General features: G+C 41.1%; 4 protein-coding genes and 1 pseudogene across 6 annotated transcripts in view; 1 reads left to right on the top strand and 4 right to left on the bottom strand.

Annotated features, from left to right (window-relative positions):
* Nucleotides 1-811: 811 nt before the first annotated feature.
* LOC144634462 (uncharacterized) lies at nt 812-10,164 on the bottom strand. 2 transcript variants are annotated; one of them, XM_078493414.1, is made up of 6 exons: nt 9,826-10,164; nt 7,038-7,498; nt 4,821-5,468; nt 3,313-3,566; nt 2,353-2,382; nt 812-1,074 (listed from the first exon to the last, which is right to left on the bottom strand). In XM_078493414.1, exons 1-6 carry the CDS (start codon nt 10,089-10,091, stop codon nt 1,060-1,062), a joined length of 1,674 nt encoding a protein of 557 aa, XP_078349540.1. In that variant the 5' UTR covers nt 10,092-10,164; the 3' UTR covers nt 812-1,059. The 2 variants fall into 2 exon arrangements, with proteins under 2 accessions (XP_078349540.1, XP_078349541.1); XM_078493415.1 differs by having other exon boundaries at nt 9,831-9,945.
* A 147-nt stretch (nt 10,165-10,311) lies between these two features.
* The window catches only part of LOC144636283 (D-glutamate cyclase, mitochondrial-like), a 33,100-nt gene continuing 16,418 nt past the window's right edge, over nt 10,312-26,993 (top strand). Inside the window, exons 1-2 of the mRNA XM_078495455.1 lie at nt 10,312-10,618; nt 12,225-12,691. Of these exons, the coding sequence (XP_078351581.1) occupies nt 10,344-10,618; nt 12,225-12,691 (742 nt within the window). The 5' untranslated portion in view covers nt 10,312-10,343. The remainder of the gene's footprint in view (nt 10,619-12,224; nt 12,692-26,993) is intronic.
* LOC144636421 (uncharacterized) lies at nt 12,960-14,579 on the bottom strand (annotated as a pseudogene).
* On the bottom strand, nt 17,397-19,860 carry LOC144636347 (uncharacterized). The gene has a single exon (XM_078495533.1). It carries the CDS (start codon nt 19,322-19,324, stop codon nt 17,960-17,962), a length of 1,365 nt encoding a protein of 454 aa, XP_078351659.1. The 5' UTR covers nt 19,325-19,860; the 3' UTR covers nt 17,397-17,959.
* Nucleotides 22,383-26,806, bottom strand: LOC144636313 (uncharacterized). 2 transcript variants are annotated; one of them, XM_078495490.1, is made up of 2 exons: nt 25,132-26,806; nt 22,383-22,583 (listed from the first exon to the last, which is right to left on the bottom strand). In XM_078495490.1, exons 1-2 carry the CDS (start codon nt 26,536-26,538, stop codon nt 22,476-22,478), a joined length of 1,515 nt encoding a protein of 504 aa, XP_078351616.1. In that variant the 5' UTR covers nt 26,539-26,806; the 3' UTR covers nt 22,383-22,475. The 2 variants fall into 2 exon arrangements, with proteins under 2 accessions (XP_078351616.1, XP_078351617.1); XM_078495491.1 differs by lacking the exon at nt 22,383-22,583 and having other exon boundaries at nt 24,860-26,806.

The following is a 26,993-nucleotide window of genomic DNA, read 5'->3' as shown; positions in this document are numbered from 1 at the left end:
GGAGGCAAAGGGTAACTCGGAAATGGCCTATTCAGACTAGGTCTATTTTCTATGGCGATGTCTCAGAGATCTGGATACAAAGGGGGTGTTCGCTCTTTCCCTCGCCTAAGTATTCAAATGATCACATTAAATGGGATAAGCCCGACTCATCCCCAGTCGTCTTTTCTGTCCCTCCTGAGTCCGGGAAGACTGAGTCAAGCTTAAAACGGAGGGAATCATAGGCTCCCCAACCGCGCTTCTCACGTTCATATTAATAGGAGCCTAAGAGACGACTGGGGACGAGTCAAGGGATAAGCTGTTTTAAACTCTACGGTTTGGGTTAAACGAATCTCGACATCAAAAATGCCATGGTGTGCTTTATGCTCCGCATCGGGAAAACCGAGCACTTTTCTCTCTATGCTTCTGAAACGTTCGCGAAGCGTTCTCTAAGGGTGCGTCCGGTCTCACCGATGTGAACTGCAGAGCAGTACCCGAGAGAAGACAGAGAAGCAGTCGATTGGAAAGAGCCACTAGGCTCTTAACTGTAGTCGATGCGGTCACATATTAAGGTAGCTTCGGTATGACATCTAACAGTAGTATTCGCTTTTTTCACGATCCCATAATACATCTTGTTTTATTTAAATAACCCCCAAAATTTTTGCATAAGCATTGTTTACAATTTCTCTGGGGACGATTGCACGTCACTTTAAATCCCAAGAGAAATTGAAAACAATGCTTATACAAAAATTTTGGGGGGTAAACAAGATGTATTATGGGAACGGTGAAAACAGCGAATAGACAAAAGAGTTGCGGTGGTGCAGATAGGCGACGAGCAGGGGGGGGGGGGGGATAAGGTAAGATCTGCGCGGACTGCTGGTCTCAGGGTCGTTCCTTAAGATTTTTAAGTTTGTAGAGGTTTTCTTAGTGTGCTTGTTGTGGGGATGAAAATAATCTGGGTTCGACCCGAGGGTCAAACCAGTGACAAGTGTATAAAGCTTAATACGCTTAATGATTTTCGATATTTTTATCTCCAACAATCCATCCAAGATAGTCCAAATATCGTAATTTTAACTGGAGTAATCAGTTGTCTGTAATAGATAGATCGATAGATAGATAGATAATCTTTATTTAAACACGGTCAAATTCATCAGCTTACAACAAGCTAATTATAATATATATACAAGAAAGAGGGGAAATATAAGAATATATGTACAAATATAAAAAGCTGCTTTCCACGAATGCCGTGCCCTAGAGTATTTGTTCAATTAGTTTTTTTTAAATTGCCCAAGGGACTCTGCTTGTCTTACGTTAATAGGAAGACTGTTCCACAAGATGGCGCCACTGTACGTAAAGCTGTTTTTGTAATAGTTAGTGCGCGGTAATGGAACATTGAGTTTGTTTTCAGAGTCCCTTAGGTTGTACGCGGTTTCTCGTTTTTCAAATTTAGACGATAGGTAGTCTGGAGCCAACCCGTGCAGAGACCTGTAAACCATCGTGGCTCTTTGAATTTGCTGCTGGCGAGCTAGATTTTTCCATCCTAGAATTTCAAATAAATCACCAGCGTGCGCGTCATAGTTTGAGAAGGTCAAAACACGGGCTGCTCTATTCTGTAGCTTTTGTAGCTTGTTTTGCAAAGTAATCCCACAGTTTCCCCAAACAGTACTGCAGTAGTCGAAATGCGGTTGTATTAAAGATCTGTATATTAGGTGTAAAGTTGCTTGAGGGATCAGGTGCCTTACTCGTTTTAAGGCCCCAATCCCAGAAGCAATTTTCTTTGTTAATTTCTCGATATGACTACTCCAATCGAGTCTGTCGTCGATGATCACTCCAAGTGATTTTGCAGACTTGACCTGGCTAACTTGAAAATCATTTATTGCAACTTTCGGGGAACCTGTAAGATTACTAAGCCTCTGCCTAGATCCAATAAGTATAAACTCGGTTTTAGTCATATTTAGAGTAAGTTTGTTTGTTCTCAGCCAGTTGTGAACGTTTTCTAGATCTTGGTTTAGACGTAACTGAATATTGGCTGTGTTGTCACTCGCGTATGTAAGATGGGTGTCATCTGCGTACATCCTTGGCTCACAATTTGAGAGACAATTCGGAAGATCGTTTATATATAATAGAAATAGTAGTGGCCCTAAAATCGTTCCCTGGGGGACACCACAACATAATGAACAACTACTGGAGAGCGAACCATTGATAGAGCACATTTGTGTGCGGTTTTCTAAATATGACCTAAACCATTGGTGTGAATTACCATATATACCGTAATGACTTAATTTAGACAAAAGGATCTCATGTTCAACTGTGTCGAAGGCCTTTTTTAGATCTAGGAAAACAACAGCATTAATTTTGCCGTGATCGATATTATATGCAGTGGAGAATCTGACTGGACACTCCTTCCTAAAAGGTGAAAAATGTACACATAATTAAAAACAACCAACTACATTCTATCCAACAGAAATTTTGTCGCTAAATATAAACAAGAATGGTTCCAAGAGCAAGTAACAATAATTATGAAGACCTTACGTCTAGATATATAATAAGCCTTAAGTACTTTAGGCAAAGAGAGACAAACCAAATGCGAAAATAAATTTGAAAAGAATCGAATTTAAAATCTTCCCCTGACTAAGCAAATTGAACGAAGCTGTTGGCTAAAGACGCATTTGGCACTTCTGGGAATTAGATTTTTCGTACAATTATGGCCAAATCGGCGGTGGTGGGTATTGGTAGTTGGGTATTCTGAGCAATTTAGGGCAGGTGTGTTCTGCAAAGGTTCTCACACCCTGACCGAATTTAAGGATAGTGAAAATCGAAAAATGAAACCCTTCTTTAGGTTTTAGTTATAGACCATACCTTTTTGTTTAACTGGTACTTTAAGTATTGTATTATAGTATTATAGTATTATAGTATTAAAGAAACCCCATCAAATGATCACACTGGGATAAAAACACAAAAATCTGTACTTGCAACATTGTTTTTTTGCGCAACAATGTTGCGCAACACGTTGCGAGTTTTTGAACCCAAGTCAAAAATTCGCAACTTGTTGCCGAGTCAAAAGTTGCGTGAAAAATCGCCGGTATCATGTTTCGCGCAACAATGTTGCGCAAAAAATCGTTGTTGCAAATTATCCCTTATAACAAAAACCTTTAGGCAAGGAGAAAACGCTATTTAGGACTGAGAATTTCAATAAACATATGCAGTCCCGTGGGAATACCGACATACTGTTGGTTACAAGTGGCAGTACCCCCAACCCCCCCCCCCCCCCCCATCCTAAAACAAAATTGATCACACATGCACCCTGTACAATTGCAAACAATTCAAGGTTCTCACCTGATCAGTATCATTCAAAAGAAACTGCTCGGCTTGAAAGAGCTGTCTTTTCCCGATACCACGCCTTGCATATCGTGAGTGAATTAGACAGTTGTTAAGGACATACAAGGCTCCTGCTAAACAATTTGTAGCCGTCTTCAAGGAACTGGTGATCATGACATGATGGTCCATGGAACTAACATCACCTGTAAGTGACGTCTGTTTTCTGTCAGCAGTGATCGTTATGGATACAATGTTGTTTACCCAGCTGTTAGCTGCAAAGAACAATTAGCCATGTTCAAAACGAGCAGGGGACTGGGTACGAATATTCAATATCGATTGCACTGAAAAACTGGGCCCGTCATCTGAAAGAGCATCCAAAAATTAGTAACTCAACCAAATTTGAGAGTTATTGGTTTAAACGCATAGGTATGGTTCACTTTTAGAAATTGCTAATAAAAGAGAGCTTAGTATGGATTGGAGGGACAGCTGTCCATCCAGCCATACTAAGCTCTCTTATTTTGACGATTTTTAAAAGAGTTCCATGCCTTTGCGTTTAAACCAATAACTCTCAAATTTGGTTGAGTTACTAATTTTTGGATGCTCTTTCAGATGACGGGCCCAGTTTTTCAGTGCAATCGATATTGAATATTCGTACCCAGTCCCCTGCTCGTTTTGAACATGGCTAATTCAGAATGTAAATTGTTTACAAGGAATTTAAGACCCTGGTCAAACGGTAACGCAAGCGGACGCAAGTAATCGCAAGTTGAACTTGCGTACAGACTTGCGTTGGGTGGCCAAACGGACTCGCAAGTTTACTTGCAAGTGCACGCAAGATGTCAAGAAAGCCATTTTAATGCTACTGCGCGCGCTGCAATTCAGTATTTGAAGTAAACAGCAGGACTTGCGTTAACTTGCGTTAGGTGGCCAAACGGTGAAAAACTTGCGTTCACTTGCGTGCAGATTTGATCTCGCATGTCAACGCAAGCGCACGCAAGTCCTGGCCAAACGGAGACGCAAGTGGATGCAAGCTGAAAACTTGTGTCTACTTGCGTCCGCGTTTGGCTAAGCCTTAAAGCTGCATAAACAGGAATATACATGTACCGCATGTGGCAAATGTTTGTTACTCATAAAGCTCCAAGGAAGAGAGGTAAAGCACAATTTTCAGATTTAAAGTTTCTGTTTGTTTATTTGTTTGGGTAACTGTAAAAAAAAGGTCTTGTTCAAATATTCTTCCTTGACATATTTGCTGGAATTGCATACACATTAATCAAATGATTTACTGGTGGCTAAAATCAGAATAAGCTGATCAGGATGGCGTTCACGAACTTGGCCAACCTGATCCAGCTCTAGTAAAACCCTGGCATGCTTGAATTGGCCATTACAATAAGGAATGACAAATATACTGGCCTTAGGCATGGGCCACAACAAACTTTTAAGCCATATGCTAGAAAAGAAAAAATTCAATTTCAACTGAAGGGTGAAACATAGTTTTAATTAATAATTATAGTACATAATTTTGTACACACCTTCCTTGAACAATGTGTCCACCAAACCTTTTTTAACGTCTTCTTCAACAGTAGAAGGGTTTCTTGCTGCATGCAAAGCTATCATTGCATCAAGTCTGTGATTTATCTTATCTGGATAGAGAGCTTGCTTTATATCAACCCCCTCGCTCAGTTCGACAACACAAACGCCCTCTTTTGACACTCCTCTCTCTTGCGCAGTTGTCACACAATCATGAATTAGTTGAGAATGATATTGCGTGACAATGGTAATCTTCTTCTTTAAGGCTTGAAGAGCTTTGATAAGAACCAATGCTCCACAGAGGATATCTGATGTAGCGTTCTGAGAGGAAAGGCTGTCTTTCTCATGAAGAAAGCCTATAACAACAGATGGTGCCTGTGACAATCTTACTGCAATCTTCATAAAATCATCAACTTGCACATTCTTCGTTCCATTGCTGGGACTTTCTAGCAGCAACAGTTTAGCAACCTGTTCCACTTTGTGGAACGCACTGGCAGAGCAGACGGATGCAAGAAAGGGCCGCTCTGTCAAAGTGATAAGCCTTGGTTGTTCCTCTCCATGTTCAGGCTTATGAGTTTTAAAATATTCCTCTACAGTAGTGTCACAAATGAACATTGAACCAGGAGAATGGCTGAAGGAGAGTGGTGGCTCTATTTAAATAAAAGTTGAAAAAAAAAATGAAATGATCACTATATTGCCACTTAGGGACAGGTCATAGAGTTTAAACTTATCACTTTCAATTGACATTGTGTGGTTCCAGAAAATGTCCATACTCCCCCACAGAGGGATTGGAAATTCCTGGGGGTGGGAAGGGTCTGGAATTTTCAGAGGGGTGGGTTGGGGGGTTGTCCTTAGGAAAAAGTCCCTTCCATGGTGGAGGTATGGATAATTTATGGTCCAACTACATGTATATGCATTGGTTAAAAAACTATAATTAAACTTTATAAAACAGAATATTTTTAACATGTTATCATCAACCTTAATGATGATGACAACATTAAATGGTCTGTTAAGTCCCCCCTCTCTTTTTAGCCCAACTCTCTAATAAGCCCCAGGTGTTTGATCTAAATGAAGATTGAAGTGTTCTAGTTGAATACTCAAAAAAAAAAATTCTCTGAGCCCCCAAGGGGGGTAGAACCCATAACCCTACAGATACTGGTTGGATGCTCTAACCAAGTGCTGAGCTATGAGAGACTTGTGATGATCGAGGTATACTGCATTGTAGATACTGCCATAGCTGCAAATTGTATGTCAAAATGATAAATCAATCAATCAATCAATCAATCAATTTATTAATGTCATGCGCGGGATGAGGATAAATGTGGATAAATGTGGATAAATATTTTCGTGTTATCAAATTCACTATTCCACTTTCACCTAACTGATACAGAGCTGCAAATAACAGTGGGTCAACGGACATTGGCTGACCAAAATTTCCGACGAAATCCCAAGTGTGGTAGTAGTTGCCTTTAGTAGTTGCCTTTATTTAAAAACACGATATGGATAAAAGCTTACAGCTTGTGGGGTAATCGTAAATCATATTACGAAAACGAAGAATAAAAATCTGTCCGACCACAATTTTGTTTTGTCTGACCAAGATGGTGTCTTAGTAGGACATATGTCCTTTAGTGAAAAAAATAATTGCAGCCCTGTATGTACCATTTAAAATAACCCACCGTGGGAGGCGCGGTGGCCTAATGGTTAGTGCGCTAGCCTCCGAGTCCAACGGCCCGGGTTCGAGGCCTGGCCGGGGCGCTGCGTTGTGTTCTTGGACAAGACACTTTACTCTCACAGTGCCTCTCTCCACCCAGGTGTATAAATGGGTACCAGCGCATTTACTGCTGGGGGGTAACCCTGCGATGGACTAGCATCCCATCCAGGGGGGAGTAGCAATACTCCTAGTCGCTTAATGCTACGGAAACCGGGATAAGCTCCGTCCTGTATGGGCCACTAGGCTCGAAGCAGACTTTACCTACCTTACCTTTACCTACCGCCCCAAATCTTTAAAAAGCAACCCTTTCTAGTAAGCACCTCCCTCCTCTAAAAGGCCCTTAAAAGAAATAAGCCCCCCCCCCCCAGGAGTCTAATGAACTTTTACGGTACATATACAATCTGCATAGTGAGAAATTGTACATTTAAGATCACCAAAGATCAATTATAATACAAAAATACACCTCTTGTAAATACTGTACACAAACTATTATTATCAAGCCTCTTACTTGCTGTTCTGACTGCTACTGATGAAGTCACACCACAGGCCCAAAACATGGGTATCAGATCTCCAACATCTGAAGGGTCTCCAAAGTCTACATGGTTTTCATCAATTCCTATCACTGAAGGATCTCCGATATGTATGGGAGCTCCATGCACTGCGTCGTAAGCAGCTGTTATAATAACAGCTTTTTCAACCAAATCTCTGGGAATCGGTCGCATCGAGACAACCATAGGAGAGGCAAATGGCCCAACTGGTACACACTGAATGTTGGTCAGAAACATGGACACATTGCGGTTTTCAACAACATTTTGAAGCTGAATTCCAGCATTAGTCAAAGCTTCTTCGAATGAGAAGCTACATCCAATATAAAAGGGCACATAGTCATCCAACGGGTATGCCATCAGGTCACCAGTTTTCTTTGTGATGATTCCATTTTCAGATACACAATACTTTGGCAGATCAGTTCTAAAGTGTTATGTGAGACAACAATAAAAGGAGTGTAAATTATCTCTCAGGGGGCCTCTGCTTTGAATAGGGGGAATGCTTTACTTTAACATTAATTAGAACACTTTATTTCTTATATAAGGAAATTTCACTGGATGTTCTTAATACATGTATCTTTGAAACACTAGATGTGTTCTTAACTTTATAAGCCAAGCATGGTGGGTCTTGTGGATGCATTTGAGCATGGATAAAGCCTCTGAAACAGCTTAGTGGTGAGGTCCTATTAGGGGTTATCGGGGTATGGGATATTAAAGTATAAAATTAATGGGATACAGGATCAATATTTGGGGGAAAATTAATGGAATACGGGATATTAAATCAAGAGATTCCTTGATATCAAACATAAAAGTTGGGGATACAAACAACTGGAATTTACAGGATACAGGATAGTTAGGGCAAAAATTAATGGGGTATGGGATACTCAGACCCACCCCCCCCCCCAATGGGGGGTGTTATAAATAAGGAGTGGATTATTTGAAGTTGAACATTAATTGAATTGTACATATTCAATTTTCCACAGTAGGCTGGAAGATATATTTGTTAGAAATTTAAAAATATTTTTTGGAGGGGTAGCATTGGATAGGTAGTAGATTGGGGAGTGATGGGGTGGTTGATACAATGATGAGCTTATAGCTGTTCTCTTTGCTCTGAAGTGCGTTGTTGTCTTCGCCTTCTGTTTCGTTCGCGATTAGCTTGAAGTCGCCGTTCATGTTGATCTGGAGTTTCGTTGGTATGCTCCCTCGAACATGATTTGTTGTCCCCTGGTGACCGACCTGTTCTTGTACGTCCTGTTCTGTTGAATTTCCAGTGGAATCTGAAGGAATTGCGGCCAGATTCAACATGATATTTTTTCTCACAGCTTGTTTTGTCACGGGCTCCTCCACAGAAAGCACAATAAAGAGTGCGCCCGGGAGTGGCCGGGGCATAAATTATAGCCTCATTGCCACGTAACTGGTGATAACTGGTTTTAACTGGTGATTTGTTATTGTTGCCTAGTAACGGGCATGGCCGCGACACCCTCGTTCCCAGGGTCTACTTTGCTTTGAAGATGGCGGCTCTTTCTGGTTCGTAAAGAGGTATAAAGCGTTGGGAAGCGCAGGCTATTTTCAAAATCATCGACAAATTATTGGATAGTCGCATTTTGGACATTTATTTGAGGGCATTAAAAAAAGAGAAGAACGAACGGCAGGAGGATTTGAACCCTCCGCCCGCGCGCCCCTGATGGCGATGAAAGGTTTATAGCCTGAATAGGCGTTGAGGGAGTATTATTATGTGGAAATCAGTGTTATTTTAATCCGAAAAGAAAAACGATAAAAATGAAAGGCTCAGGATTCGAACCCACAAAAAAAAAAAAAAAAAAAAAAACCCTAGCCGGATTCGAACCCCCGCCCTCAGTCCCGAAGATCTGATTTCAAGTTTGACGCCTCACACCATTAGGCCACCAGTGCACGGCCCTGTGACGTCATTTCCGCCACACACCAAGCTCACAAATATATATATATGACTGTAAACTCCACACGAGATTTCATCCCGCCTGAGCCCTTTGAGGGACAAAATTATACACCCCGCTACGCTCGGCCTTTGGAATCAACCTAGTAAAATGGCCCAGCTCACAACGAGTCTCTCGTAGCTCAGTTGGTTAGAGCGCCCAACCGGTATCTGGGAGGCCATGGGTTCGATTCCCGTCGGGGACTCAGAATTTTTCTATGTCCCGTGCTCGTGTCATGTTGAATACTTCATCTTCATTATGACTGGTTATCATCAGCCTGATTTGGGCACTAATAATAATTAATATCATAATAAAAAGCTTATATAGCGCCTTATGGGCTCGATAAGGATTATTAAGATACCGCCTATTAAAAACGTCTGTAAGTGCTTTAGGACAGTGTATGCGTCATGCTTGTAATAGGACAGTTTACGTGTCATGCCTGTGTAATTGGATAGTATGCGTCATTTTGTGTGTGCTGTTGTTGTGCATTTTGTTGAGTAAACTGCTATGTCTTTTAGTATTCACAAAGACTTTAATCCATTTTACCGGTAAAGTTTGTTTGTTTCTCGAGTTCTGTCATAGTTTGATTAATATAAGAGGACTTCGCTTCGTCCAATTCTCGTGATTAAAAAATCGGACTTCCGCTTAGCAGTTGTCCGATTTTGTTAGTCACTCATATGATTACAGACCGAATCGATCCACTCAGTCCTATTACCATTATTAATTTCTTTTTCCTGGCCGGGGGGGGGGGGGGGACGCAGTCGTGGATTTTTCTTGTTATCATTCATCATACATGTACCTTACATCAGACTCCTGGGCCAGAATTCCAGCTGATAGTTCACCACATTTGCTTCTGTAGAGCAACGGACATGGAGCTTTGTTTAACTCGCAGAACTGCTCAAATTCATCCGCCAGAGAAGAGGGAAGAATCGCTAAATTAGCTTGAAGATATCCCATACAGTATCCAGAAGTCGATGACCCCTCCAAATCTGGGTTAGTTCGAAATTCGTACCTTGCCTCTGATGGCGTCCATTTACCAACGGGCTCACTTCGTTTCGAAGACATACTCTTTGTTGGAAAAAACTTGTAACAGAAAATTACTGGCAACAGGTTCAACTCTGACTGCAAAGACGAAGCAATATTTTCGTGACCAAATTCAGTGACGTGCGCATGCCAACGTATGCCAGACATGTGACCAAAACACTGTCATTCCACGTGACTTCACGTGACTTTGCTGTTGTTTGTCACGCAAACCAACACTGACCACACAGAATATAAATATAAAATGCACCGTCCGTACAACAACTCGCGTCCTAAATGAGGTTGACCAAAGTGGTGTTGTATTCTGTAATACAGCGCTTTACTTTAGCGAAAGCAAATAAGATCGCAAGCACTGCTATGGCAGCAAAACACCTGAACACATCGCGTTCATGTGAAAGCCGCTTGCACGCCAATGTGCTCATGCTTCCATCGGCGTACAGTGAACATTTTGAGAGGTTTTGTGAGTTAAACAAGGGGACATGTCCTTTACTTTACCGCAGTAAACCGGGGGAAACAACAGCAGCAAGTCTTGCTGGTGATGCAGACATTAGGTATGTAAAAAAAATTCCTAACTAGCTAGCGTAATTTAACTATATAGAGCCATGCATTCGATTCGGCAAGCGTGTTGTACAGCCCAGAAATAATTTGAATAATTTGCGATATTTCATTCGAGGAATGGTTGTCTTTCTAGCGGTGTCCACGGCTTTTTTGCTGCCCACATCAAATTTAGTAATTTGATGGTGATGCTATGATGGACTTCTCAGTGTTGATACATATTGCGTCGTTACGCAACGCTTTGGCTGGGGAAAGTGTTGCGTGACGGCTAATGGCTGTGAAGGAGACTACTTTGTAGAGAGTAGCATGCCTTTCATTTTCGAATTCAAATAAGCCCCCTCTCCGCCTTCTCAAACACCCCTCCCTTTTTTGGATCAGAAAATTTACCCTTAAATCAGGAGCTGCTAAATATTTTAAATTTATTAAGTTTTTAGGCTGGGATTTTGTCAATATTAGGATGGCACTGCAAACCTGGGAAAACACTTGCTGGCTGCGGGAAGGTCGGGATCTGTTACAGGAAATAAAATCTTCGGACACTAATAGGACAGACAGAACAACTCCAACAAAGCACTCTTTACTTTGAACATAACCAAAGATTAGTTTTACAATGCACTAATTCCGTTAGGCAAAAGACGCTATTTCGAAATCATAAAAAACATGTTACTGTATAAAACTAAAAAAAAAATGAAATAATTTTATGCTTATTTTCGCTTTGAAGATGCATACGCCCTAGATAAGCAAGCATTCTGAAGGTTATATTGTATAAAAAAAACGAGTCTTAAAACATAAAACAAATTACCTCATAGGTGGATTACAGCTTGATGCAGGCTACAGTTCACCCGTTTAACACTTGTTATTGAATGTATACAAGAAAAAAACTGATTTATAACCGCGCTAACAAACTAAGAAGTACCAGTTACGGTTAGTAGATTGAGGACTGCAAGGAACACTTTTATGCTAGATTTCTCCTATTTGTAATACAGCAAAGTGACTTTGACTTAAATAAAAGTGCATGATTTAATTTTCTCTGCAACAAAACAAAATAATGAATTACCAGTGCGCGTTTACTATAAACCAATCGGGGCGTTAGATACATAAAAATTTACATACAGTACTCGCGAGCTTTAGGGGAAATATTACCGGTATTTGTACTCAAGAAAGAATATAGCATTTACTGGCGTTTAGTTAAATTTACCAACCCCTCCCCCAAAAAAAAAAAAAAAAAAAAAAAAAAAAAAAAAAAAAAGGCCGAAACACAAAAGAGGAGCAACTATTTTTATCACAATAATTTATAAAACAAGTCTCTAGTAAGTGCCTGCCACCCCACCCCCTCCCCTCAAACGTGCATGAAATAAACAAGCTGTCCCTTGCGGGAGGAGCTAATGGGGGATCTCCGCGTGGACGCGCTCGTACAAAGTATCGTGACTTCAACTCGTCCCCAGAGTCCGGGCATTTTCGGTCAGTCGTGACTCAGAATGGTTTAATGGTGGCTGGCAACAACGGGCCGCTTAGGCCGAGAAAGTCGTGAATAAGTCCTCTCTCCATTCTCTGTACCTGCTGAAGCTTGTTATAATTTGATAACCGTGATCACCTCTTCTGTAGAACGCTCCTGCCTTCCTACTTCGTCCTGAAGAATGGCCTTCACGACAGCCGTGTAGCAGATCTCGAGCAGTTCCCCTGGAATGACATGGTTACATTTTATATCGGCTCTATAAGCAGCCACATAGAGAAAGAGCTCCTGGCTGCTAAAATTCCCGTGCAAAGCGCGGACAAGAAACGTGCCGTCTCCCAGTACAAGACAAACATCCAAGCTAAAGAGGCGGGACCGTTTAGCTGTCCATTGGTGGTATGCATGCATCCGATTCCTAAACAACTGTTGGAAAGGACGGTCGCTGTTACCTCGCGTTTGGGAGCTCTGCATGGAGCACCGATACACATTGGAGATCCATCTGTTATTGGGATAAAAGACATCAATCGACCGGAATATGGAGATCCGTCTGATATGGATGGTATTGTTCCTGTGTTTTGGGCCTCTAGCTTAACAAGTCATTTGGCCATAAGATCCGCTGGTGAGTACATTTTATCTTTTTGTTTTGTCGAATTAACGTTAGGAAGTTAGGGGCACCCTAGGGTGGGGGTGGGGGCGGGCTTCCGTGCCGCGTCGGCCCCCTTTCGCTCCGGCTCCTGGCTGGTCTGGGCTCCGGGGCGGGGGTTCCTCCTGCCTGGGTGTGTTCCGTTTCCTTCTGCTGTGGGGCTTTTCCCTGGCCGTCCCCCCCCCCCTAAAAAAAGGAAGGAACCACGTTTCCCTTTGGGGGCGCTTTTCTTTTTCACAATTATTTTAAGAATTTTTATTGGTTGGTTTGCTCTTATTCATGGCCACTGTAGTTCCTGATGAATTCTGACAAATTAGTTCGTTGGGTGCCCGCTTGGTGTTTGAGCATAATTTTTCCAGTTTTTGCACCCAACGGGTTTTTATAAGAAGCTAACGAGTTTGATGTTTGTTTAGCTGCAAGATGTTTCAGAACTTGCATCGTTGTCAGAATTTGAGTCCTCACTGTTATCCGCCATCAGGCGGATATCTTCTTCCAAACATTTACTGTAGGAAATTGATTCGCTCTTGTAGCGTGACTAGTTCCGTTTTAAATCCATTGATGGAAGCAATCTGTAACGCATTCTCGGCAGTGTCCTTAGCCAGTTGATAGAAATCTTGACGATGGTATTGATCGGAGCGCGTCTTGTAGAGGTGCATGCGTGATCCTAATGGGAGGTTGTTGCCCAGTACGCGCTCCACAAAGTCCAGATGGCTTTGCGCATCTTTGACATCGTTAAGAGTGATGTGTTTCTGCCGCCGCGTTCGTGATGCAGTTGATGTGCAGTCGAGAAGTACTGCTGCAGCTCCTAAGTGGCAGTATGTCAGCTTCTTGATCTGAACTCTCAATCTGGGATCCTTCTTGCAGAAAGCAATTGCTCGCTCGTAGTAAAATCTCGCTTTTTCTCGAGCGTGCTTTCGCGCCTGCGCACGCCTCTCGTCATCCGGGATCGCACTCATGATAGCCAACCAATCTGAACCATAATTGTAATATAACTCGGCCTAGTCCTCTGGTGAATCGTGGTGTTGTAACAAGTCTTCGCTGTGCTCCAGACATTTTAATAGGAACTGAATTTTCTTATCTTTGTCATACATATGTGTATGGTTTTCCACCAACAGAAAATTCGCTCTCGCAATTAAAATGGCTGGGTTTCTTAACTGGCAATAGCTGCCGAAATCTATCACTGAAGTTAGAAAGAGCTTGCTCTTCTTGAATTCTTTCTGGTACATGAACGATACCCCCTGTTCGATTACGAGGGATATTTCCATGTCAGCATTTTCCCTTTCTCGACATAGCCGTGAGTATAAAGAGAACAAATGCTCGACGTCTTTGTTGAGTTTTCCTTTGTTCTGTAGAAGTTCAAGTTTCTTCAGCACTTGTTCGCATTGGGCGCCGTGTTCTTCATTTAGATGTTGTTGGGTTTCTCTTGTTAATCCTATGTTAGTGCTTTTCCTGTCTTCACAACGGTTAAGGTATGAATTGACCAAACGCTTATGTTGTTCAAACTTTCCATTGTCTTGTAAAATCTCAAGTTGTTCCATGATTCGCTCGCATTGTGATCCCTTAAGATATCCTTGTTTCTTAATCAAAGGCAACGATAGTTCGGCATCCAAACCTAGAGATTCAGCGCTCGGGGTTTGCTTTTGAGACTCTTCACATTCATGACTATGTTTTCTATCTTACTTTGCTGACATTTCTGTTCGTTCTACAATACTACTATCCACTATCTTGGAGTCACTGGTGGTTTGAACTTTCTTGCCGTCAAAAGAACTGCTTTGGATTTGCCCTCCATGCGAACAAAGATCACAGCGGTTACTTTGACACTGTACTGTAGCTGACTTGCCAACAACAACTGCATAACAGCCCTTCAAGGTTAATGTCAACGTGTTTTTAAGCGTGTCCCAGGTTGCTTCGGCAATGCAAGTAGGACGCACTCTGCTGCGGGTCCACATTTGTTTTTGCAGGTACTGCTGTTGGTGTGTTTGAATGGTTAGTAGGCAATTCGAATGACGTTGGCATGCACCTGAAAGGTTCTTGTTCGTCCGTCTTCAGCTGCCGTGGAAAAACTTCAATTTTATTCGACGACTGTCCCGCCTTACGTAGTTGTGTGGTACATATGTCTGGCGGTGTGTCATGTCCATGTGATTAAAACTTTCCCGTGTGTTAACTCTTGCTGAAGTCAAAGAAAATCTCTCTTTCTGCTGCAGAAAGTAAGATAATGAAGCCCAAAATTAGTGTTACTAACAGCCATTCAATCCCGTGGTGGGGGGGGGGGGGGGTTACTCAAAAAAGTTTTACACGCGTGGGCTTCGCCCCGAGGTGCAAACCCTTACCCATTATCTTTAATCAGCCAGTAGGAGCGTCTGTTTGAGATATTTTAAAAAGCCAGTTTTTCCTAGCCTTTTCTATACTTAACCTCGTAAAATTCCTGCCCTTTTATACACCCCCAACCTGAAAAATGTACCCTTATCGCGCCGGCGGACTCCCCAGTTCACCATAGTTCACCATAGAGAGCATCCTCCTCTCCAGGCATTCAGTATTTGCGTACATTGTAGCTGGTTGAAAGACTCCTCTCGTCGCACGCTCTTTTTAGCCATCCTCAAAGAATGAAGGAGAAGCCACGAGCCAAGCGGCCCACACTGCCGGAGCTTATCCCGGTTTCCGTAGCATTAAGCGGCTAGGAATATTTCTACTCCCCCCTGAATGGGATGCTAGTCCATTGCAGGGTTCCCCCCCCCCCCCAGCATTATGTCGCCGGTACCCATTTATACACCTGGGTGGAGAGAGGCACTATGAGAGTTAAAGTGTCTTGCCCAAGAACACAAAACAAGTGACCCCGGCCGGGGCTCGAACTCGGACAGCTCGATCCGGAGTCCGGCGCTCTAACCATTAGGCCACCGCGCCTCCCATCAAAGAATGGGACGTTCAATATTCGAAAAAAATTCTATAATGATAACTCAAGGCAACAGAAATCCATGTAGTGTCTTTCATTGGTTCTTACGTAGTTACCACTTTCCGGGCGCAAGTAGAAATGGTTGGAAATAAAAGCGCAACGGCAGACAGTCTTTGTTTTCTCGGGATACTTTTGAACCATGCTTTTTGTTTTCTTGCCGTGATAAAACCGTTTGTACAATTTATTTTTTTGCGTATGCAAATGTTAAAAAGCCTTCATGGCACGGATTTTTACCTCGCCAAACAAATTAAAATATCATATATCTTCCCTTGTATACGCCATGTTGTCTAGCATTCGGTTTTGAAAGAGAAAATTTCAGTGCTCCATAAAACATTTCTTTTAATAGGATCTTATAAGCTTCGTAGATATTTTATTTCTCAAAGAAATCACTCTTTCTCGACTAGCTAATGAGTGTTTTTCCCAAAGAGCAAATAAACAAAATTGGCAGGTTTTAGAAGAATATTTTTTTTTTTTTTTTAAAAAGAAAAAAACATTCAAAACACCTGCTAAGCACATGACTAGCATGATCTGTTTGGATAAATTACGGTATTTGTATATAAATTTGTTCAAAGGGAAAGTCCCTGAATACTAAATCACGTTCTGAAGTCTGTCATTGTTGTAATGCTTGCCTTTGACAGCTCTAAGCAATTTCTACTCAAGCCTTTTAGTCCTGTCTCGAAATTTAATTTTCTCCTTACTTACTACCGTACATTTCTCTCAATTTTTGTCATGAGAATCCATTCGTACATCAAGAGAATCACGATCGCACATTAACGATTTCGGCTCTATTCCCATCCATTGTCAACTTGATAAACTTTATTGATATTAAAAGAAGTTTGGTTATGTATGCTTTGTAGAAATATAAGAAAGATGTATTCAGTAAGCCAGGCAGTGACACAAGGTATACGGAAAAAAAATTCAAGTTCTGTAAGCAGGGAGTCGAACCTCACCACTCATCCGACCCACTGACCACCCACCATCACAAGAGACGGGGCGATGGAAAACGAAACATTTTATTGGGGTGGCCTCGGTTGACACAAGTTTCTCGGAAAAAAATTCGAGATCTCTCAACAGGAGTCGAGCTTAGCCACTTTTTCATTTACTACCTAGATGCCTCATATACCAAACATACTTAAAAGAACATTGCTAGTCCTACCTTGTCCAATTTTCACGATCTTGTATGCAATATCGTGATTCAAGAGGAACAGTCTAGTTCTCCATAAAAAAATCGATTTAGATAAACACTAAACTAACACGCAAGCGTTTTCCACCAACCAACACGCAAGCGCATTTCTTTCGTTCTATAAAAACGCAAATTGGCGAAAAGTTATAGTAAGCATGCAGCCAACATAAAGAGCAAAAACAAAAGCGACGCCACGCAGTCAAATATATTACTATCCGAGGCGCATGATTCTTACGTATATTTGTTTGGATAAATGATTTGAATATTTCAAATAAAGGATCAACAAAATAGCCAGCCATGACTGACTTTGGTAAAAGGGAAAGTCCCTGAATTAATTATCAATCATATTCAAAATCTTTATTTGTTTGAATATTTCAAATAAAGGATCAACAAAATAGCCAGCCATGGCTGACTTGGGTAAAAGGGAAAGTCCCTGAATTAAATAGAGAATATAATACTGGTTGCGCGGAGATATGAAATTCATCTTCGAGTGTTCAACTAGATATCTTTTCTCCTCTTACCGGCCTTCGGCCGAACGTAAGATAGGACAAAAACGATTAATACGGCCCAGAAACGCAAACAAACACCACACACGAGTCGATAAACATTTAAATCACGTTTATTGAAATATTTAGAACGAGATTCATTTAGAAATGTAATTTTCAGGGCCTTATTCATAACTCTCATAGATTTCAACATATTTCTTTTGTTCGTCCTATGTATATGTGAACGATTACTAACCACGAACACATAAGGTGGTCTGCCTGTGGTCAAAATCCCAGTAAACAACCGCAGTTTATTTAATAATTATAACTCATTCAATTTTTGTCCCAGTACACTTTTGATTGCTTGGAATTGTGATTAAGTTATTGTCCTTTCCAGCTAACACTAAATTGTAAAAAAATAGGATTAGGGTATGTTTATGGAAAATTTTAGGTCACTTTAGCAAATTGTCTCAAACTTTATCTTTTCGTAACCCGGGGTCTGGCTGTTTTTCCAGTTTCTTTTCAGTTTCACTGCCGCTTGTTTCACAGCTGGCATTGTTACCAGTTTCAGTGTCACTTTCAACGAGCAATGTAATCCTCTCTTTGCACACTTCTTCTTCACACAACTAATCGAGAAAATCGATTCGCTCTTGAAGCGAATCAAGTTCAGTGTTAAATCCATAACATCGTGCAATTCTCAAAGCTTCCTGAGCAGTTTCTTTGGCCAGTTGATACATGCCTGGTCCTTGGCGATAGTATTGATCAGAACGCGCTTTCAAAATCTGTACGCGTGTACCTCGAGGAATGTTGCTGCTAAGTTGGTGCTCCAAAATATCCAGGTGTTTTCTCGCGTCTTCAATATCTTGTTGGGGAAGGACTTTTCTTCGAATTCGGGCGACAGTTGAGGTGCAGTCAAGTAACACAGCAGCGACTCGTAGGTGACCATATATCTGTTTATTAATTTGCACTCTCAATCGGGGATCTTTCTTGCCTGATTCGATTGTCATTTCGAAGTAATATCTCGCCTTTCTTAGAGCATCGTCTCGCGCCTGCGAATTTCTCTCGTCATCTGGGATCTTTCTCATATACGCTAACCAAAGTGAGCCATAGTTGTAATACACTTCAGACCAATCCGCAGGCGATTCATGGTTTTGCAATAATAACTCGCTTTTTCTCACCCAATGAAAAAGAGCGGATAGTTTCGTACTTTTTCTATATCTGTAGTCTTGAACGAGTCGACAGTAGGCTCTTGCCAATAAAATGTTTGGATTTCTAAGCTTAGAAATTGTGTCAGATTTTATTACTGAGGTCAAAAGTCGCTTGCTTTGTTTGTGTTCTTTTTGGTAAGAGAAAGCCACTCCGCGCTCAATTTTCAAGGCTAATGCCATATCAGTATTGTTTCTGCACGCAAAACGGTTTAGGTACGAAGCAACCAGATGATCATGTTTTTCAAACTGTCCATCGTCTTGTAAACGTTCAAGTTGTTCCATGATTTCCTCGCATTGCGATCCGTTGAGATATCCTTGTATTTTGATCAAAGGTAACTGTGGCTCAACATCAACAACAATTTCTCCCGACAGAGCCTGTTTGTAGAGTCTATTTGCCCCACTAAAAGGCTGCAGTTGGTATTCTTGTTCATCTTTTATTATTGTCTTTTGTTGTTCATTGCAAAACTCTTTCTTTGGACCGCTGTCAGCCTGAAGGGTTTCGTTGAAACATTTGTGCGGTGCATTTTGCTTATGGTCTAGATGCAAATGAGGAATACAGTCAAGTTCATTGTTTGAGTGGCCGACTAAAACTGCGTTCCAGTTTCTTAGAGTCACGTTCAACGTCTTTGTTTGTGCGTCGAGGTTTGCTTCGGCAATTATCGAGGAAGAATCGTTGAGAGGAAACGTAAATAACGCGGTGTTGAGATCGCTGGAAGATTGCTGTCCTTCAGTTTTGGGTTGCTCTAAAGTTACCTCTGTTCCGCGGTCGGATGAAACCTCCATTCCGGTCTGCGTTGAAGGTTCATGTATGAAGATACAGTACCAGTCTTTGTTGTCAGCTCAGTTGCCTTTGGTTAGCCTGTGTGGGACGGCTGTACACAGGCTATCTTTGGTTCGCGATTCGGTTCAGTTTTGTTCTAGTTCAGGCGCCTGTGTTGCCAGATCATCTCCGAGGACATCGGATACTTGTTAACATACTTTAATACCCCGAGGAATGTTTTGAATTCAAGCCAGAGCTTCTTACATGAAAACTTGCACGCAGAGAACTGATTGAAATATTTATGATTGATATTTGCATGTAAGTCGAGCTACAAAAAACAAACAAGTAAACAAAGGTTTCGAAAGCTCTGAAAGGTAAAACGCCGCTTTTCCGCTTCAGTGTATGAAAGAGTTATCGGCATTATTTTTCTAATTCTACCATAAACTCCGCTTTTCTTTTTTGAAACTGTTGTAGATTGGAAGTAAAATGTTGATTGCTGAAAAAGTTCATTACTAAACCGCGCTGGGTCCCAAGTAATTTCATACCTTATTGAAAGAGGTCAGACCATTGAAACCTTACGTAAAATGTGTCAGTCAATTCCAAGCGAGATCATCCCCCCCCCCCGGGCAAACCCCCGGGCATTTGTCTTTTTTCAAAATGTCTGTTCAAATTCCCCACTATGTGGGCCAGTTGCATGGTCAAATGCCCCACCAGTCGGGGCTGAAATGTCATTGTGAGTCGGTTTTCTCGTTGAATTGCAGTCGTTTTGCCTACGAGTACGAGCGGATTCGCTAACAACCAGTTACCTTATCGTTAACACTTGGTCTAAACGGACACTCCTGCCCTATTTATCAGCCAATTTTAATAGGAAAAGATAGATACCGTATTTTCTCGATTAAACGCCGGGCCCCGAATAAACGCCGGGTCTCCAAGTTGTATTTGAAAATAAACCCCTTAAACAATTTTTAAAGGTTTAATATGATTTTAAAACAATGTCTAATTATAAAGCTGCCAAAAATAATGAATAAAAATCGTTTCTTAGAAACATAGGGCTTGAAAAAACTCCTGAATTCAAATAAACGCCGGCCCTATCGGGCCAAGTTTGAAATAAACGCCGTGGGCGTTTAATCGAGAAAATACGGTACGTTGAAACTAGGTACTTTACATTAACGTAACCAAATACTAACTTCACGCGCTTGAGCTCGCTAGCGCTTTAAATAGTTAATAACACATTTTGTGACAACGGTTATTCGGTCAAATGTCCAACCATCCGGGCTTCTGTTCGATCAAATTCCCCACTATCTGGGCTTCAGTAGCGATCAAATGCCCGGGGGTTGGCCGGGGGGGATGATCTCGCTTGGAATTGACTGATACATAAAAAAAGAAAATGAAATAAGACCTTTCTTAACTTAATTATGTTGCAACATCAGCTTTTAACATATTTATAGCATCTTTTTGCATCTTTTTTTTTTACCGATTCTTGGGAAAAGAAATTGTGGTTGTGTTTTTATTATCTTCCAATATTTGGAAAGGGTCGCCTCTAGACCTACAAATAATTTAAGCTCATTGACTGATTACAAGTCAAATCAGGTTGTAGCCAAGGGCATTAGTGTATGTATTTAGAACTCAGTTGTTGAATTCCTGTGATGTTTCATTTAGAGATCTGGATTCAGAAATTCAGCCTCACCCGCGTCACACAAAAATTGTTTTGAAACACGTTTGGCGCAACTTTCCAAGGAAAGCTGGATAAGAGACTGAAGCGATTATGCTAATAAAACAATTGTAAAAAGAGACTCGCCTACACATCAAAAAGTGACAAACTCAGGCTGGTGAAAGTAATTCATAGTGAACATGTAAAAAAACAGCATAAACGAAAGCGACGCCGAAGACGCAATCAAACCACTTGTGAGAAATCTTGGAGAATATATTGCTATCCGAGTCATTAAATAATAAGAATAAAACACCCCTTTGTAACAGACCCAGCGGAACCCGACTCAGTGGATTTTTCCCCTTCCCAGTGAAAATTTAGCCTCCCCAGTACCCAGCGACTGTGCAGTGACTGTGCAGTGTGAATTGAAAACCCCAGCGTATTTTTGAAAACGAATAAACCAACAAAAAAACAACAGTTTCTACAAAAGTCGAAAGCTATAGAAAGTTCTACCAGCAGTTCTAGTTCCGGAACGGAAAGCCATTCGGGAGCGAAATTGTCAAGAAAAAGCACTTCGATAGGGGTTGCTCAATGCGACGAATGGCATTTATAGAACGTATCAAAATTTTTAAATATTCCCAGGGGATGATGCCCCCCCCCCCCGGACATCGACAAGCCTTTCGGCCCATAATATCTCATCACAATGCAAACTTTGGGGCCCTCGGTTCAAATTCGTTCCTACAGGCCTTCAGTATACAACATGGTGTCATTAGGCTGATGATAAAGAAAATACTGCAAAGCAATAGCGTCCAGATTTGAAGGGGGCGGGGTGCAGTAGAGGATGATTTTAAAAACTGTGCGTACCTCTGAAAAAATCCTCGCTACGCTACTGCTTGCAACACTCTTCTTTTCTCACTTCAGTTTAGTCACTATAAAGCAGCCTCTTTGCGGGCGGAAAAAAGTAATAGAAAACCCCGCATTCTCCACAATTGCCCATGTTTTTATCGTACGCGAATAAACCAGGAGTCCCTCATGGAATAAACCTATTACAAAAACCTAGTCGAAAATAAGCCGACCCAGTGGAAATTTGGCCAACCCAGTGATTTTTTCCCCTAACAAACCCGGCGAGGATTAAGATTCCACTGGATCTGTTACTGAGGGGTGTAATAACTTCAGTTGTAATTTTCAACCTATAACTTAGTTTTTAAGAATTTTAATTTTTAAGCTGTAATTTTAACTTTTTGTTTTTTTGTAATGCGCATTTGAACATTTACGTATGGAATTTGCGCACAACAAATTCGTAATTATTATTATTATTATTATTTGGTAAAAGGGATAGTCCCTTAATGAATTATGAATACCATTCATATTTTTTTTTGCAGAACACTTTCGATTCTTGGAATTGTAATTTTATTATTCCCTTTCCAGCTAACATTAAATTGTAATAGTATAGAATTAGTTTATGTTTATGGACAGTTTGAAGTCTCTTTAGCAACTGGGGTCTGGCTTTTTTTACATTTTTTTTTTCAGTTTTCACTGCCGCTTGTTTCACAGCTGGCGTCGTTACCAGAAGTTTCAGCATCACCATCAACGAGCACCGTTATCCTTTCTTTGCACACTGCTTCTTCGCACAACTGATCAAGAAAATCGATTCGCTCTTGAAGCGATTCCAGTTCAGTGTTAAATCCATGGCAACGTGCAATTCTCAAAGCTTCCTGAGCAGTTTCTTTGGCCAGTTGATACATGCCTGGTCCTTGGCGATAGTATTGGTCAGAACGCGTTTTCAAAATCTGTACGTGTGTACCTCGAGGAATGTTGCTGCTAAGTCGGTGCTCCAAAATATTAAGGTGTTTTCTCGCATCTTCAATATCTTGCTGAGGAATGACTTTTCTTCGAATTCGGGCGACAGTTGAGGTGCAGTCAAGTAACACTGCAGCGACTCGAAGGTGACCGTATATCTGTTTTTTAATCTGCACTCTCAATCGAGGATCTTTTTTACAGGATTCAATTGACATTTCGAAGTAATATCTCGCCTTTCTCCTGGCGTCGTCTCGCGCCTGCGCATTTCTCTCGTCATCCGGAATGATGCTCATATACGCTAACCAAAGTGAGCCATAGTTGTAATACACTTCGGCCCAGTCCTCCGGCGAGTCGTGGTTTTGCAGTAAAAACTCACTTTTTTCCATGCAGTAAAAAAGAGCGGATAGTTTCTTATTTTTTCGATATCTAAAGTCTTGTACGAGTCGATAGTAGGCTCTGGCTAGTAAAATGTTTGCATTTCTTACCTGAGAGATGGTATCAAAGTTTTTTACTGATGTAAAAACGCGTTTGCTCTGTTTGAATTTTTTCTGGTAAGAAAAGGCCACGCCGCGCTCAATTTTTAAGCTTAATTCCATGTCTTTGCACGATGAATGGTTCAAGTACGAAGTAACCAAACGATCATGTTTATCAAACTGTCCATCGTCTTGTAGACCTTCAAGTTGTTCAGCGATTTGCTCGCAATGCGATCCGTTGAGATATCCTTGTATTTTGATTAAAGGTAACTGTGGCTCGACATCAACAACAATTTCATCTGGTGGAGCCTCTTTACAGAGCCTGTTTGCCTCATTCAAAAAAGGCTGCAGTTGGTATTCTTCGTCTTTTGTTATTGTCTTCTGTTGTTCACAATACTCTTCCTTTGGACCGCTGTCTGACTGAATTTCTTTGTCGAAGGAACGTTTTTGCTGTGGACTCTGCTTGTTGTCAAAATGACAATTACAGTCAACTTGTCCAGCGTTTGAGTTGCCAACTAATACGGTGTTCCACTTCTTGAAAATTATGTTCAACGTACTTGTTTGTGCGTCAAGGTTTGCCTCAGCGATTATCGACGCTGAATCGTCTGGAGAAAACTTGAATACGAGACCACTGCAAGTTTGTTGTCCTTCGGGCTGGGATTGGTTTAAAGGTGCTTCAGTTTCGCGGTCGTATGAAATCTTCGTTTCGCTCTGTCTTGGGAGGTTTTCCATCGCTGTTCGTGCGAAGACTTATGCCTCTTTGATGTCAACTAACTCAATTCGATCGTACAGTATTCTATTTTAAGTGTCCGTGTAATTGTTTTGAATTGAAGCCAAAGTGTTTTGCATACATTTGTCGACGAAAAATCCTTCACGACTTCTAAAACGTGGGTTTAATTTCTTAATCCAATTTCTTTTTCGCCGTACGCAGAACTGCTTTTTTAGTAGAAGCAAAACGTCGCTATCCAGAGAAAACTTAATTGAGAAAATGTGCATGCAGAGAAAATAATATATTCATGTTTTATATCTGTATAATGCAAATTAATCTCATAAGTGAAAAAAGGTTTCGAAAGTTTTGTAAGGGAAAGTCCCTTTTCCAAGTGTGCGCCAGTGTGACAGATACATCAGTTTCACCACTTAAAACCACTTTCGGAATAAATAAGTCATAGAACTAGTAGTAATTGGAAATTAGGGGAGTGTGTTCGGTAGGGTGGGGTGATAGGGGGGTGGGGGGCAGGGAAAGCTGGAGGCAAGGGGTGGGAAGTATGATATTATGTTTTGACATTTTCTTGAATAAATGAATAAAGGATCAACAAAATAGCCAGCCGTGACTGACTTGGGTAAAAGAGAAAGTCCCTGAATTAATTATGAATCATATTCAAAAACTTTATTTGTTTGAATATTTCAAAAAAGGTTCAACAAAATAGCCAGCGGTGACTGACTTGGGTAAAAGAGAAAGCCCTGAATTAATTATGAATCATATTCAAAAACTTTATTTGTTTGAATATTTCAAAAAAGGTTCAACAAAATAGCCAGCGGTGACTGACTTGGGTAAAAGAGAAAGCCCTGAATTAATTATGAATCATATTCAAAAACTTTATTTGTTTGAATATTTTCAGCCAGCCGTGACTGACTTGGGTTACAGGGAAAGTCCCTAAATTAATTATGAATTGTGATTAAATTATTGTCCTTTCCAGCTAACATTAAATGGTAATAGTATAGAATTATTGAATGTTTTTGGACACTTTGAAGTCTCTTTAGCAAACTGTTACTTTCATTGATGGTATAAAAAAAACCCTGGAGTGTGGCATTTTTATTTCTTTTCAGTTTCACTGCCGCTTGTTTCGCAGCTGGCGTCGTTACCAGAAGTTTCACTATCAACAAGCAATGTAATTCTTTCTTTGCACACTGCTTCTTCGCACAACTGATCGAGAAAATCGATTCGCTCTTGAAGCGATTCCAGTTCAGTGTTAAATCCACGGCAACGTGCAATTCTCAAAGCTTCCTGAGCAGTTTCTTTGGCCAGTTGATACATGCCTGGTCCTTGGCGATAGTATTGATCAGAACGCGCTTTCAAAATCTGTACGCGTGTACCTCGAGGAATGTTGCTGCTTAGATGGTGCTCCAAAATATCTAGATGCCTTCTCGCATCTTCAATATCTTGTTGGGGAATCAGTTTTCTTCGAATTCGGGCGACAGTTGAGGTGCAGTCAAGTAACACAGCGGCCACTCGTAGGTGACCAAAAGTCTGTAATTTTATCTGCACTCTCAATCGGGGATCTTTCTTGCAGGATTCAATTGTCATTTCGAAGTAATATCTCGCCTTTCTCCTGGCGTCGTCTCGCGCCTGCGCATTTCTTTCATCATCCGGGATGATGCTCATATACGCTAACCAAAGTGAGCCATAGTTGTAATACACCTCGGCCCAGTCCTCCGGCGAGTCGTGGTTTTGCAGTAAAAACTCACTTTTTTCCATGCAGTGAAAAAGAGCGGACAGTTTCCTATTTTTTCGATATCTAAAGTCTTGTACGAGTCGATAGTAGGCTCTGGCTAGTAATATGTTTGCATTTCTTAGCTGAGAAATGCTATCATAGTTTATTACTGATGTAAAAAGGCGTTTGCTGTGTTTGAAATCTTTGTGGTATGAACAAGCGACTCCGCGCTCAATTTTCAAGGCTAATGCCATGTCAGTATTGTTTTTGAAAACAAAAGTGTTTAGGTACGAAGTAACCAAACATTCATGTTTTTCAAACTCTCCATCGTCTAGTAGACTTTGAAGTTGTTCCATGATGTGCTCGCATTCCGGTCCGTTAAGATATCCTTGTATTTTGATCAAAGGTAACTGTGGCTCGACATCCACGACAACTTCACTCGGCGGAGCCTGTTTGCAGAGCGTGTTTGCCTCATTTAAAGGCTGCAGTTGGTATTCGTCTTCTTTTATTATTGTCTTTTGTTGTTCAATGCAATACTGTTCTTTTGGACCGCTGTCAGCCTGAAGGTCATCTTCGAAGGAACGTTTTTGTAGTTTTTGCTGTGGACTTTGTTTGTTATCCAAATGACAATTATTCTTAACTTGTTCGGCTTTTGAGTTGCCGACTAAAACGGCGTTCCATTCCCTGAGAATTATGTTCAACGTCTTTGTTTGTGCGTCAAGGTTTGCTTCCGCGATTATCGAGTTCGATTCGTCTGGAGAAAGCTTGAATAACACGCCGTTGAAACCACATGGTTGCCCTTCAGGCATGGGTTGCTTTAAAGATACTTCAGTTCCGCGTACGGATGAAATCTTCGTTTCGCTCGGTCTTGGAAGCTTCGCCATCGCTGTTCATGCGAACTATAATGCCTCATTGATGTCAACTTACTGGATTCAGTAGGACAGTGTTCTATTTTAGGCGCCCGTGTAATTGTTTTGAATTGAAGCCAAAGTGTTTTGCATACATTTCGTCGCCGAAAAATCTCTCACGACTTCTAAAACGTGTGTTTCGAATTTCTTCGGTATTCGCTGTACACAGAGCTTCTTTCCTAGTAGAAGCAAAACATGGCTATCTAGAGAACATTCGAGAAACCTTGCACGCAGCGAAAATAAGATATTCATGTTTTATAATAATATCTGTATGAAAAATGTTTTGAAAGTTTTGTAAGGGGAAGTCCCTACTACAGGGGTGCGCTAGAGCGACGGATACATCAGTTTCACTTCTGCAAGCCACTTCCGTTTGCATTGTTTCAAACTGTTGAAGAATGATAAATAAGTCACAGAATAAAAGTTATACTGAA

The sequence above is a fragment of the Oculina patagonica genome, chromosome 13 (genome assembly GCF_052425735.1).
Source record: "Oculina patagonica isolate OP01 chromosome 13, crgOcupat, whole genome shotgun sequence".
NCBI classification, from domain to species: domain Eukaryota; kingdom Metazoa; phylum Cnidaria; class Anthozoa; order Scleractinia; family Oculinidae; genus Oculina; species Oculina patagonica.
The sequence above is the reverse complement of the archived record's forward strand: the minus strand, read 5'-3'. Positions and strand labels throughout refer to the sequence as shown.

What these genes read in the sequence shown, in the direction of transcription:
- LOC144634462 (XM_078493414.1), bottom strand. Translation starts at nt 10,091, where the DNA reads ATGTCTTCGAAACGAAGTGAGCCCGTTGGTAAATGGACGCCATCAGAG. An exon ending in GCCCAGGAGTCTGATGTAAG is followed by an intron (nt 7,499 to 9,825) that starts GTACATGTATGA and finishes ATAACACTTTAG; the next exon opens with AACTGATCTGCCAAAGTATT. An exon ending in AGTAGCAGTCAGAACAGCAA is followed by an intron (nt 5,469 to 7,037) that starts GTAAGAGGCTTG and finishes TTATTTAAATAG; the next exon opens with AGCCACCACTCTCCTTCAGC.
- LOC144636347 (XM_078495533.1), bottom strand. Translation starts at nt 19,324, where the DNA reads ATGGAGGTTTCATCCGACCGCGGAACAGAGGTAACTTTAGAGCAACCC.
- LOC144636313 (XM_078495490.1), bottom strand. Translation starts at nt 26,538, where the DNA reads ATGGCGAAGCTTCCAAGACCGAGCGAAACGAAGATTTCATCCGTACGC. An exon ending in ATCAGTTGTGCGAAGAAGCA is followed by an intron (nt 22,584 to 25,131) that starts GTGTGCAAAGAA and finishes TTTCTTGATCAG; the next exon opens with TTGTGCGAAGAAGCAGTGTG.